This window comes from Centruroides vittatus, unplaced genomic scaffold (assembly GCF_030686945.1).
Source record: "Centruroides vittatus isolate TY-2023 unplaced genomic scaffold, ASM3068694v2 contig_290, whole genome shotgun sequence".
Classification (NCBI taxonomy): Eukaryota; Metazoa; Arthropoda; class Arachnida; order Scorpiones; family Buthidae; genus Centruroides; species Centruroides vittatus.
The window spans coordinates 1,600,384-1,613,392 of record NW_027121846.1 but is presented as its reverse complement, the minus strand read 5'-3'; the positions used below and the strand labels follow the sequence as shown (position 1 = coordinate 1,613,392).

The following is a 13,009-nucleotide window of genomic DNA, read 5'->3' as shown; positions in this document are numbered from 1 at the left end:
CATATATTGTTAATCTTATATTTATCTGTATTTAAATCACTTTAATGGCTTATTTTAAATTATAGATAATTATATTAATGTCTACAAACGATATGGTGTATAATATAATGCAAAAAAGTTACGGTAAGAAAATAAAACAAATCCACTTTAAAATTTCTTAATTCATTTCCAAAGAGCTTTAACTTACGAATTAAACTCGTGTAAGAATTATGCCAAAGTATAATAAGTGAAAGAAACCGCAAATGTGGTTACTAATGTATTTTACAAGTTATGATTACAATGCAATTCGGGTCATCAGCTTTACAGTAATTAGAAGTAAAGGATTATCTAGTAGAGTGCTTTCTCTTTACACCGATTTAAAAACTTTAATTGGGATTTCTGCACAGTTTTTTTGGTCCATTTAGCTGTTAAACATTACCACATTGTCAAACTGTCACAAGATTCTAGAGTTTGAAATTAAATGTGTTGAATTTGTTCTTGAATCTTTGCCAAGTTAAACCTTTCGTAAATCATCATCAAATACACCTCCAATACATTAAAAGATTTAATTAAATAAATCCCTCTACTTATTAGTTTATCTAATATAATCAATCTATTTAGTAATAAGAATTAATATACTTTTCAAAAAAACTGCCAGTAATTATTGAGTTATATATTTTTCTTCATATCTAGTGAATTATTAGTATTTCTGTTGAAGGACAATTTAAAATATCTCTTACCATGTACAGTAAGGAAGACGACTTTACTTAAACCGGAAGCGATACCGTTGGTTGCTTGACATAAATAATACCCGCCGTCGTCTTCTTCAACATTTTTAATCAGCAAGGAACCATTGGCATAGACCTCGTAATGTGGCCCACTAGCTATAACAGTGTAATGATGGGGAGAACTGACTGAAAAAAAGAGAAATACTGTGAATAAAGTATATATTTAATAAATTGTGCTTGTTAATTACATTTTTAGGAATCGGTTTAATTATATATTTTATAAAATTTATGAGGAAGGTATTACCTGAGCCTCTCTCCCACGTTATCACAGGTGTTGGAAAGCCATCAGCAAGGCAGTCAATTCGAACATTCTGTCCAGATACAACAGATTCATCGCGTGGTTCAACATTCCACCTGGGAGGAACTAATATAAATAAAATGAGAACAAGGCCACAAGAAACTAATTATTGCCACTGAAAATTCAAAAGATAAAATCAGCTCACCATCAACAATCAACGTAGCTGTATGACTGACGGAAGCCGCAGCATTACTAACGATGCAAGTATAATTCCCATTATGGCGTGGACTGACACTAGCAAAAGTAAGATCACTAGAAAAATCATCATTACGGATACCAACACCGAGTCCCGGTTCAATAGGTCTCCGATCCTTTCTCCAATGGATAACGAAAGGTGGATCTCCTTGAATCACCGTACAAACGAGACGTGAGCGCATTCCCTCTTGTAAATTGCGTGGAAATGAGAATGGATCAATCACTGGCTTGACTGCAACAAGTATCATTATTAGCATAATTAAAATTACTTTTATTTATTTTATTTATGAAACAATTAAAAATTATATAAAAGAATATATCATTTTCCATTTTTAAAAAAAATCTTTTTGCCCCGTAGACACACTAAAAAGGTCTTTGCTCCATACCAATTTTGGGTTCGGCCAGGCCCACAATGGGAGCGACCGGATGAAGGTTGAGACTTAAACGAGAATACATGTTAATTGAATTTGTGTCTCAGATTTTCAATCCGCAATTTAAGAACATCACAGGATATGTTTAATTTTATTTATTACTAGATGTGACAACGAAGAATTTTCTAACGTCAAGTATCTCAAGTAGAACGAATGAATCTATATAAGAAGCTCAAATTACTCACCCATGACATGCACCCTGACGGTACCAGTGGCGCTTTGTCCTTGTCTATTCAACGCCCTGCATTTATATGATCCATCATCCACACCTCTCTGGACGTCTCTAATAACTAACGTACCATTTGGAAACATTTCCTGTCGTCGGTTGATTGGCATTCGACTTCCATCTAAAAAAGAAACATATCTTTTATCTTTAGTTTGAATTTGTGCCATTCCATAGCTTGGTCTCGAGGGTAACATACGCTTTATGTTTCCTCTTTCAACATATAAAAATCATTTATTTGAATATCTGGGACTTCTTGCAACAATCACTCATTCGATTCCCAATACAGTTAAGTAAATGATGAGAAGGAAAACTATTGTGGTTATTTTTATAGCAGTATTTTCTTCAACATCTTTCTATACTTCCATTTTATATGAAAATAAAATACGGTTTTATGTGGTTTTATTATTTTAATAAAAAAGTGTAAAATAATTTTAAACGTTTTTCAATTTGAAATATTGACAACTTATAGTATTCTGTTGTTCCTGGTCCAAGTTATTTATAGAAATAATTCAATCTGAATATAAGATTTTTCTAAAATCATATCCTGTTTACTATCTTGAGAAATCTTTTGTGTACAATTTATATTTAATTTACATTCTGTAATTTATATTTTTATAAATTTATTGTGTTTGATATAAATTATATTATTTTTTTCCTTTGTTAATTAATATAATTTTATTTTAAAACACTAAAAATTTACACGAAGAAACAAAGACGAAGTGTTTTCAAGATGAAATTGAACTAATGCAAATCTGATTGGCTTTCATAAACTTATTAATAGAGTAATTCTAAGCCGCATCGATTAAGAGAAAAATAGAATTTTAACAATGATTTAAGTTCATAAAATTACACTGATAATTTGTGTACCAGTACATATTGTGTAGAAAGATTTAAAAAGCAGATTAAAATTGCATCTATTGATAAATTCCTCATAACTAGTATATTTTCACGATATACTTTTGTATATTTCGAATTATAACTAAACTATTAATTCGATATAGTTACCTCTTGACCACGTGATAGTGTCTATTGGATACCCCGCAACGTGGCATCTAAGCACCAAGCTTTCTCCGGCAACAGCAGACACATCCTTCATTGGACGGATGTAAGGCAGACCATAAACATTGAGCCTTGACGAATGGCTGATTGTGCCCATTGTATTTTTTGCATGACATTCATAAACACCACCGTCTTCCACACGAACCGACGTGATGTTGACATAACTGACAACGTGACCTTGCAGAGTGATATAATCTCCAATTCTGTAACGTTGATCTTCGGGTAACAGAGATCCATCTAAGGTCCACGTAATTTGGGGCAAGGGATTGCCTGAAGCAACACATTTTAATGATACAAATGGTCCCGGCTGCAGAGTTTCTTCAGAAAATACGTAATGAAAAACTGGGGTTGCATCTGAAGAAACAAGAATAAAGATAAAAATGTAAAACTCAGATTTAAAAAAGCAGGGATAATGTTTATACATATATATAATAACGCCAACCTCCTAACAATAGCTGAGCAGTTCCCTGAGCAGACTCAACTTCATTGGACACAAAACACTGATACATTCCACTATCTTCTCTTCGCACTGATGAGATAATGAGAACATTTCTGGATAATACCTTCACTCGAATACCATCTTCAAACATAGGATTACCGTCTTTGATCCAAGTGATACTGTTGACTGGATGGCCAGAATATGAGCAATTAAATTTTGCTGTTTTTCCAACATCAATTGTTTGTTGCTGAGGCTGTACATGTGCTGATAAATGAGCTGAAACGTTAACAGGAGTCTGTTAGATTGAAACTACTAGCAATAAATGTAATGTAATGTACTATAATAGTAATAAAATTTTTATGCGCTAGATAATTGTCAAGTGACCGGAGTTTAGAAAGATTTTAGTTGATCGACTAGGTGCTATCGTTTTTGTTCGTATGACATTTTATCAACGATTTAAAACTTTCATTCGATAATTTTCTAAACTACAACTAAGTTTTCAATATAAAAAAATGATTAAAAACGATATAATGTGATTAATTATATGATAATCATATTAAGATTTAAAATACTTAATTATCTAAATCTTGTAACTATATATCATTCCCTATTGTAATCTGATAATTCATAAATAATTAAAATCTTTTACAAAGAGTTTATATTAAAATTTTAAATTGAGTGATAACTGAATAATAAATATTTATTCCACTTTTTAAACTAATTAGTTTTGCGGTTGTATGAATCAATAGCTCCTGCAAATCGATTCATTCAATCACGTGAACTTGCAACTTTAAAATATAATTTAATTCGTCTCATTAGATATGCAATAAATTTCATTCAAGAATCACGAAATATTGTTTTTGTCACTCCATTACTTTATTTTCGCAAATAAGCTTAACAGCATCGTAAAAATTCTTCTTTTTATCTAACATAAAACGTAATAAAAAATTTTAAATCGGTGCTTATGGTATACAATGACGTATATAACTGGCTTTATAATAAAATTTATCGATTAATAATAATATTAACCGCATAATCGATGAGGAAAAATAATCATGAAATTAATTTCTGATATTATTTCCATTAAAAATTAAAATCATATAATTTAATATCTGAATAAATTCCAACAATATTCAGAATATATTATTTCATATTAAATTACCATTATTTTCTAGTTACAAATGCCTCATTAAATTTCTAGAAATCGAAACAGTGGCACGTGACCAAGTGTCACGTGTAACTGTTTCGACAGTGACGAAAACTGTATTGGATCAAGATCATGCCAAGCACTCTTCAATCACCATCACGTGACAATTTCAACACCATATTATTTGTACACGATATTCTCTATAAGAATTAGCAATCTTCTATTAAAAAAAAAAAATATATATATATATATTTCGATTTTTTATATCACATAATGGATCATGCCAATCACGAATTCAATAATATCTGAAAAAATCTCTGACAAAACAGTGACATATCTTCGAATTGTCGTAATGTAGACAATACTCACAATTTTATATAGCTAGATTATAGATCTGTTGTACACACAATAGATTACAACTTGTTACAATGAACTCGTCATATTAAGCATGTCGAAAGTTAATTTCTTTTTTCTTTCTTATTGTGAGGACGTTAATAATAAAAGTGATCATGACATTAGAACAGTAAGTATGCTGTCAAAACTGTCAATGTCTCGGATCACGGCAGAAAACTCCCATTGTAAACTATTGTGCAAAAATCTTTTTAAAATTTACTAGACGATAAAAATCACGTAAACGTAGCCAACTTTTTGATGTTTGTAACATGAAGTTGAATAATTTTTAAATAAAAACATAAATTATAGCATTTTTTAATTAATATTTTAGTAAAATGTGAAAAAATAAACACGTTAAAAGTCAGTTGAGTCATGACCGGGGCTAGAAAAATCATTTTTAGTTAATAAAAAGTTGGCAAATTTAATTTGATCTTTATTCGGTTAATTAAATATATGTGTGTGTAATTTGTATAAAAGATTTATTATTTATATTTAGAGTTTAAAATATAAAGTTTAAATTCAACATAAATTAATAATTAGTGAAAATATTTGATTTAGATTTGTTGAATAGTTACTTATTAATTACTTTTATTTTCTTTTTCTAACGAGTAAGAGCTTCTGATTATATAAAAGAGTCAATTTTTTAACTATAGAAATGTTTTTATGGTTAGTTTACCAGAATAACAAGTGAATAAGTAACATATTTTAAAGATATTTAAATAAGCTTGAGTTATTTCGTTGAAGAAAATCATTTATTATTTATCTAATCAGTTTTTCATTTTACATGTTATTTATTTGGAAAAAAGTGATAAAATATATAATCTTACCTGTGACAACAAGTACCATTTCTGTCCTTTCTTCACCCGCACTATTGCTGATCAGACAAACATATTTCCCCTCATCCTCTACTTTTACCTGACGAATAATTAGTGACCCACTCAACTGCGTCATTCGCGAATCCAGATAAACCGAAAGTAATTGAGAGTTATTCCTTCCTGCATATTTGTACCAACTACAAAATATTCCATTTTAATAATATTATTACTTTAAATAGCAATTTATAAAAGGCCAAACTGGTACTAAATGAGATTCAAAGCGCTCTTCTGTTTCAAATCATACATAAATAATCTATTCATGGTTTATTAAATCCCTTCTATAAAATGTTAAAAACGGATTCTCAGATAAAAATATTGCTATCTGATTACAAAGGAATCCTTTCAAAGAACTTCCAAAATTTAATATTTTTCTTTCAAAGAACTCGAAAAAAATCACGCTTATATCCTCACTTATAATAACTATTACTGAGAATGCCTTTTAACGGCTACTATGGAGAGTGTCTTACTTTGGCAGATTCCCAAAAATTCTGACTTGGCTCTGAAATGGTTATAAAGTGACCCTAAGATAAAAGTTATGCCTTAGCTTTCTCCTTGAGGTCATTTGAGTTTGAATTTTAGAAAATTTCAAATTTACCTTTCTCTGATTAATTTAAAACATATCATTTATTTATTCACACATTGATACAAAAATTCTGAAGATTAATAATTTGTCCTCACTCAGACCAATTTGACCCAACAGAAGCGAAAAAGTTGTCTCACCTATATCTAGGCACGGGAAAGCCCTGAGCAGCACACGGGAGTTCGATAGTATTACCTTGTACAGCAGGCAAAGTGCTCCGACTATCTGTTATCCGAGGCGGTACTGTTCCACTAGAATCTGCCAAAAATACCGAAGACAGCGTTGACAAAAATTGATAAGCAATAATCGGTCAAAGTAAGCCAATATTTACCTGTAACTATTAACCTTCCGGCTGTGGCACTGACAATGATTTCATTAGTCAAACGATGGGTGGTTTGACAACGATAGCTCATAGACCCATCACTGGGTGTTACGTTGCGGATATGTAGTTCACCAGAAGAGAAGACACTGTATCTACCTCCTAAGAAATAATACATTTACAGTATTCAGTAATTTTACATTCATAAGCTAACTTCGATGAAGAATTTATCAATATTTAGCGCTAATGGCTGAAAAACAGCCACTTTTTTCAAATATTATCGATTTTAAATGCTAGTACTTATTAGTACACTTACCTTCCTGTACATTTGAGGTTATGGTAACAATGTCGTCCCGTATCCACGACGTCACTGTGACGTAATCTTTTACGAAACTAGGAATGTGGCAGGTCAATACAGCTGTGTTACCTCGGATGACATATTCATCATAGACTTGTACTTCGTAGTACTGTTTGACAACTGCAATCCACAAAATCGGTAAATTAAGTGGCGGCAAAAGAGATATTGATCAGGTGACGTCACCACTCACCTCCCCTAACGTGGATGTCTCTGCTGAGTATAGTTCCAACCACGTTGCTGGCCAGACACCTGTAGACGTCCGCGTGTACATCTTGGCGATATTGTTCGGGTCGAAAGGACCATAGGATTAATGTACCATTCGGTAGAGTTTGTCTAAGTCCTGGCACATTCTCTGCGAGGCTGCCGTCCCTTAAACGCCATGATATACGAGGCGAAGGACTACCGAATGCTAAACAGTCTACAGCAACACCTGTCGTATTTAGGAAATCAACAGAACTTGGTGGTTCGGAGATGAAGACGGGTCCCATACGTTTTTCTATAGGTCCATCGAATCCTAAAGAGGTCAGACATGTGGCAGTTTATATAGCTATAGCTTATATAAAAATACGTCTAAAAAAAATGTTATTAATTTCTCTGAAAATATGTGATAATTATCTTCACTTATTTGAAAATTATTTCGTGAGAATTGGCTAAATTAGATACGTTTATGATATTTTTAGTATTAAAAAAATAATTTTCTACTTTTAAGAAAATTCACAAAAAAGTTGCCATAACAAAAAATTAATGTAGAAAAACAATCGGATAAAAGATGCAGGTGAACAAAAATCGTACTTGAAAAAATTAAAATAAAACTAAATAAATTAGACTTAAGTTAGAAATGTTTATAATTAGGATTGAATTAAATTTTGAAGCTATTTTTAAATAAGATAAAATGTCTTTTAAATGATGTATAAATTTATTGACAATAAAAAATTTAATGCACAAAGCAAGCAAAAACGTTTAAAATTTTAGTAAATCCTTAAAAGAAAAAGTTTGGATTCTACGAAGCAGAAAATAAAATATATATTTTTAGCTAGTTTAAAAAAAAACTTATAATTTCCATAAAAAAATAACGTTAGAAATCCCAGAGAAATCGTTTTATATCCATAAGAGGTCATTAAAACTTTTATCTTAATTAAAAAACGAACATTATCTGTAAGGAAGAATGTCTATATTTAAAAATTTAGTTCAACTTACCATAAACAAAAATACTGAAAACATATAAATAAGCCAATTTATGAATCATCTCTGAAGGATGTTCCACCAAACAATGATATTACTTTGTTCTGATTTGAATGCTGTCACCTTCCAACTTTTCCATCACCTTCGATTACTGGACTTCGACATTCATCTTTTCTTCCAAAGTGGCACCAATAGATCTATGTAGTTGTCTTCTACCGTCTCGGATCTAATCCTTCGAAACCAGCTCATTTCTCCTACAACGAATGAGCAAGAAGGAAAAAAAATTCAAAAATTACAGCATAGTTGTTGATCGAAAGTTCAAACTGTAAATTCTAAATTCGGTTCTTCCCATACACCACTCTTATAGAACTGTGAAGAAGATCTCCATTGGTCAAAGGCTCGGCCAATCTGCTCTAGACACTCGACGAGATTGGTTGACAACAGATTTCTTTTTTCTGACACAATGAAATTCTCATTTATGTGCTAAGTTATCGCTTTTGACAGTAGTAATCGTTTTAACACTCGCACTATCACTTGTGGTGGGTCTATCTATCTGTTCCCCCCCTTTTCTTTACTTAAAATGAGTACCGAATTAATTTTGTTAAAAATAATACTCGAACTTAGTAGAATCTGACGTTCGAAAGTCTCAATTTTCGAAGATTTTCGTTCAAAGATTCTTCATACCGACTATTTTAACATATATCTTGAGTTTTCTTTATTAAAAACGATAATTTTTGATTTAACATTTTAAAAAATCGAATTATTTTTATGAAAAAATTCTTACATTCCAAATGCTTGGAGATTATTGTGTATTTGGAAGATTTACCACCAATTGCTCTGATTCTGCTCTCTAATCAAGTAGATCCTAGTCGCAAATGGCATTCCAACAGAGAAAAAAAACCACTCAACATTTGATCCTCTCTTTGGAGAGATCATACGTCCTCAATCCTGAAACAATCCATACAAATGAAACGTCATCATGGATTAATTCAACATAATTTCCTTCTCGGAAAGCTAAGAAAACCAGCAACCCGATTTTGGCAACGTGACATAAAATCCCCATTCTATCTGAAATCCTATCGCCGGCATCGTTCCCCCTCTTCCACTTATAAACCAGAGAAAAAAAATGAAAGAGAGCTAGGGGTCAGCCATCTACGCCTCCTAATTTAACAGAACCCCCTCAATTTTTGGCAATATGAGAGAATGTGGTAAAAATCTGAATGGCAAAGAAGATGAGAGAGAAGGAGAAGGAGGAGGGTAGAGTCCATCTCTTCAGAAAGGCAATCACATCTGTCAAGATTCAGCACCAGAATTAGCTTTAAGATGAAAGAAAAAGAGAAAGAAGCAACGCTGAGAAGCATTTGGTTGGAAGAGTTGTAGTTTGTGCTTTGCTGAGGAGGTTGTTGTGTCTTTGGCGGTGTGCCAACTATATTGTTCAACTATGGCAACTTGCCAACACTGTCAAGAAAAACTGAATTTCTGCAGAGAAAACAACGATATTTAAAAGAATTAACGAAAGAAAAACACCGTCCTCTTTGCATAACTCCTCCATAGTTAATCATATTAAATTTTTTTGTTATTACTGATATATAAATATATTTTACAAGTTAAAAAAAACACTCACTATTAAATCTTGCGCTTTAAACAGACCAAAGTTGGTTACTCGTTAATTCACTTTTACTCTAATTTGAATAGCTGACGTCACATAATTTAACCAATGGAAATTGAATTATTGATGTAGATTGCGTTCCATGTTGTTTGAATTCTATATAATTAATTAGATAAAAAAAAGCACTCTTTTTAACATGAATTATATTTTGTTCTTTATTATAAAGCAAAAATTTTCTTTAAAATTAAATGGTTTTAAATTGTCTTATATCTAATTTCTGTTCATTGGCACGCTAATGACCGAATCCACTCCATTTTGAATTTCCTTTTTTTTTTTTTAATTCAAATTTCCATATTCAAAAATAATGGAAGAGACATTTATTTGCTAATTAACGGCCAATCAGAGCGAAACACTTGTAAATTTTTCTACGTCCTCGTGACTTTTTCGGAAATAACCAATCAGACAACGATTTAAATTAAAAAAAGAAAAAAATGCATAGCTCATTAATCACCAATCAGAGCAAGAGGTTTCAAAATTAAGTCACGTCACGCGGAAGTGTTTGAAAATCGTCCAATAAGGCAACGATTAGATTTTAAATTTATTTTTTTTTAAAACACGTATAAACGGAATGGTTTTATGCGTTTTAAAGTACAATTTTATAATTATACCGAAATTATATTGTTTTATTGCGAGGAGGAACGTTATTGATTTATTAAATGTCACTGGAGCAATATGAATGGTGGAAGAATACTTGATATTTGAAAGTAAAAGATTTCCGATAAAATCATATATACATATTGTGCATACATCCGTGAAGGTTTCGTTTTATTTATATTAAAAATATAATAGTAACAAGAAAACTGTTAAAGAGAAGAAAAAATTATACTGGAAAAGAATTTAAATTTTAAACATCTCCCTTCCCGTACGATTGGCTAATCAGTAACCAATCAGCGTAGTTAATCTCAAAACTAATGATCCGAACTGACGTCATTAGTTTTAAACATAGAAACTTATTGTTGAAAACTAACATAAGAGCAGCGTTTAGAGTTTAAGCTAATAAAGGCATGCATTAAGCGTTCGTGTGATTCACATTACGTAATCTACACATATTTAGCGCAAATTTTCGCTTAAGTTGATTAACGAACGACGTGATTCGGTTTGTAGACGTTAAACACATTACGTTCAACATCTCTCCATTGAAAAGAATACGTTATTATCCGCAACTATCGATTCTTATTGGGTGGCTAATTCCCGCCAAAACTACGGTCAACGTCCATTGGACTGATTGATCGCGATTTTAAATCGATCCTATTCCGGATAACCGGGACCGAAATTTTAATAGCTCTTGACCAATTAACAATTGATCAATAATGTTATACTTATAAATACTTTTAATCAACGGCCGACTTTTTAATCATTTACACAAACGATAATACTATGAGAAATTAATTATTACCACGATTAAATTCGGGTCGTAAAGCGGGGGATGCGATAATTTTTCGTAGCTGTACTTGCTTCGTATGACTTTTAAATCGTTATCCCCCCTCGCCCACAGTCATTTAAACGTATAGGAGAGCAATTTTATATCAAAATAGGGTGTTATTTAGTGTATAATAATCGCAACATATTCTATTTATGTACATCGATAGTGAATGCAAAACTGTACGCTATGAGAACATTCAGCCCTTCTCCCTTTTGGCATCCTGCCAGCATTCATTATTGGCCACACCACAAGATACGATGGACAGATTTAGATATAAAACTTAAAGAAATCTCATTTTATAATCGTTTCTAACCTTTTCTAAAACTCGATACGCTTCAATTCGTTCTTAAAATGCATTTACGTTACAAGGGCGGCTGTTGTAAGTAGTTGACTCGTTTCCCGCGTTTCGATCGCCATTCTTCATCCGATACTCTCTTTCAATTCCGCTTTCCAACATCAATGTGTCGAATTTACTACAAACTATAAAAGCTAATGAATTATCCGGACGATCTTGGCCTCACTGACTCGGGTTAGACAAGGCAAATATCGTTTACCGTGTAAATAATTAAAGGGTATTAATTTACGAAACAGATACGAAGTGTACTTTGTTTAATAACCACTTACACATCCCCTACCGATGCAATAAATAGTGACACAGACTAGAGCAAAGGCAGTCGCCATGTTGCAATCAGGACCCTTACTGCCACCGACAACACCCTGGTCAAACGACTCCCCTTTAGTTCGATTCACCCTAACGCTCTCTAAAAGACCAGGAGGGTACCTAAAGGACCCAACGGTGACTCACCTTCTACGGTATATCAACCACTCCTGCTGCCTGGATGGTGACAGCGGTGGACTCGGATGCCCAGCCACCTCTGCGTCACTTCGCACACCCAGCAGGGCATGGACCAGTTCCGATACGGAGCATGCGTACTGAGCTATCTTTCATGCAGCAGAGACAGAGAGATAGAGAGGTGAATGCTAGGAGTTTATATGATATGCCTCCTGAAACGTTGCAGTAGAAAATTGTCAAACTTTCTGGGTTGCCCTTTCTTGCAGGAGGTGCGTAAATGCCATCTTGTCTCATACCTGCCACATAGAGGTTAATCGGCGTGACATTTACCTCAATCGATGCACGAGGTGTGCGATTTAAGCTATGCTGCATCGCACAGTAGCAGAATAGGGTCGAATCAAAGAAATACGTTTTCCTCTCATTTATGCACGGATGATTGATATATTTTTCAGTTTTTAAAAGTAATACACGAATAACAGTGTTAAATCCGTCTACTCTGGTAACTTTTTCCATTTTACAAACCCCCATCACGATTAGCGAAGAATGCTTTTTCCCCAAACACACGATGATGAATTGTAAATACAAAACCGACAAATGAATGACAAAGGATCTATTTCGATGATTTGGAAAGGGGGGTTGTCGGTTCATTGCCCTCACATTGAAAATCTTTCTGGCAAGACGCCAAACTTTGGTTGTACTATACGTTACTACAAATACTAGGTCATAGTACACGATCTGAGGGTCCTATTTATTCGTTTAAAATAAAAAAATATATATATCTATATTACATACATAAATATATATAAACGTTAATAAAATTTATAACTTTTATTTACACGAAAATAAAATTATAAA

The 13,009-nt window shown here is 32.5% G+C and overlaps 1 protein-coding gene across 1 annotated transcript in view; it reads right to left on the bottom strand.

The window, feature by feature from the left end:
- Window positions 1-12,414, bottom strand: part of LOC136972382 (cell adhesion molecule Dscam1-like) — a 35,356-nt gene extending 22,942 nt beyond the window's left edge. Inside the window, exons 1-13 of the mRNA XM_067266954.1 lie at window positions 12,167-12,414; window positions 8,285-8,523; window positions 7,278-7,601; window positions 7,046-7,207; window positions 6,742-6,891; window positions 6,551-6,668; window positions 5,783-5,967; window positions 3,419-3,691; window positions 2,923-3,330; window positions 1,877-2,038; window positions 1,211-1,492; window positions 1,012-1,131; window positions 720-893 (exon numbers count right to left, since the gene is read on the bottom strand). Coding sequence (XP_067123055.1) covers window positions 720-893; window positions 1,012-1,131; window positions 1,211-1,492; window positions 1,877-2,038; window positions 2,923-3,330; window positions 3,419-3,691; window positions 5,783-5,967; window positions 6,551-6,668; window positions 6,742-6,891; window positions 7,046-7,207; window positions 7,278-7,601; window positions 8,285-8,333 — 2,407 coding nt within the window. The 5' untranslated portion in view covers window positions 8,334-8,523; window positions 12,167-12,414. The remainder of the gene's footprint in view (window positions 1-719; window positions 894-1,011; window positions 1,132-1,210; window positions 1,493-1,876; window positions 2,039-2,922; window positions 3,331-3,418; window positions 3,692-5,782; window positions 5,968-6,550; window positions 6,669-6,741; window positions 6,892-7,045; window positions 7,208-7,277; window positions 7,602-8,284; window positions 8,524-12,166) is intronic.
- Window positions 12,415-13,009: the final 595 nt, after the last annotated feature.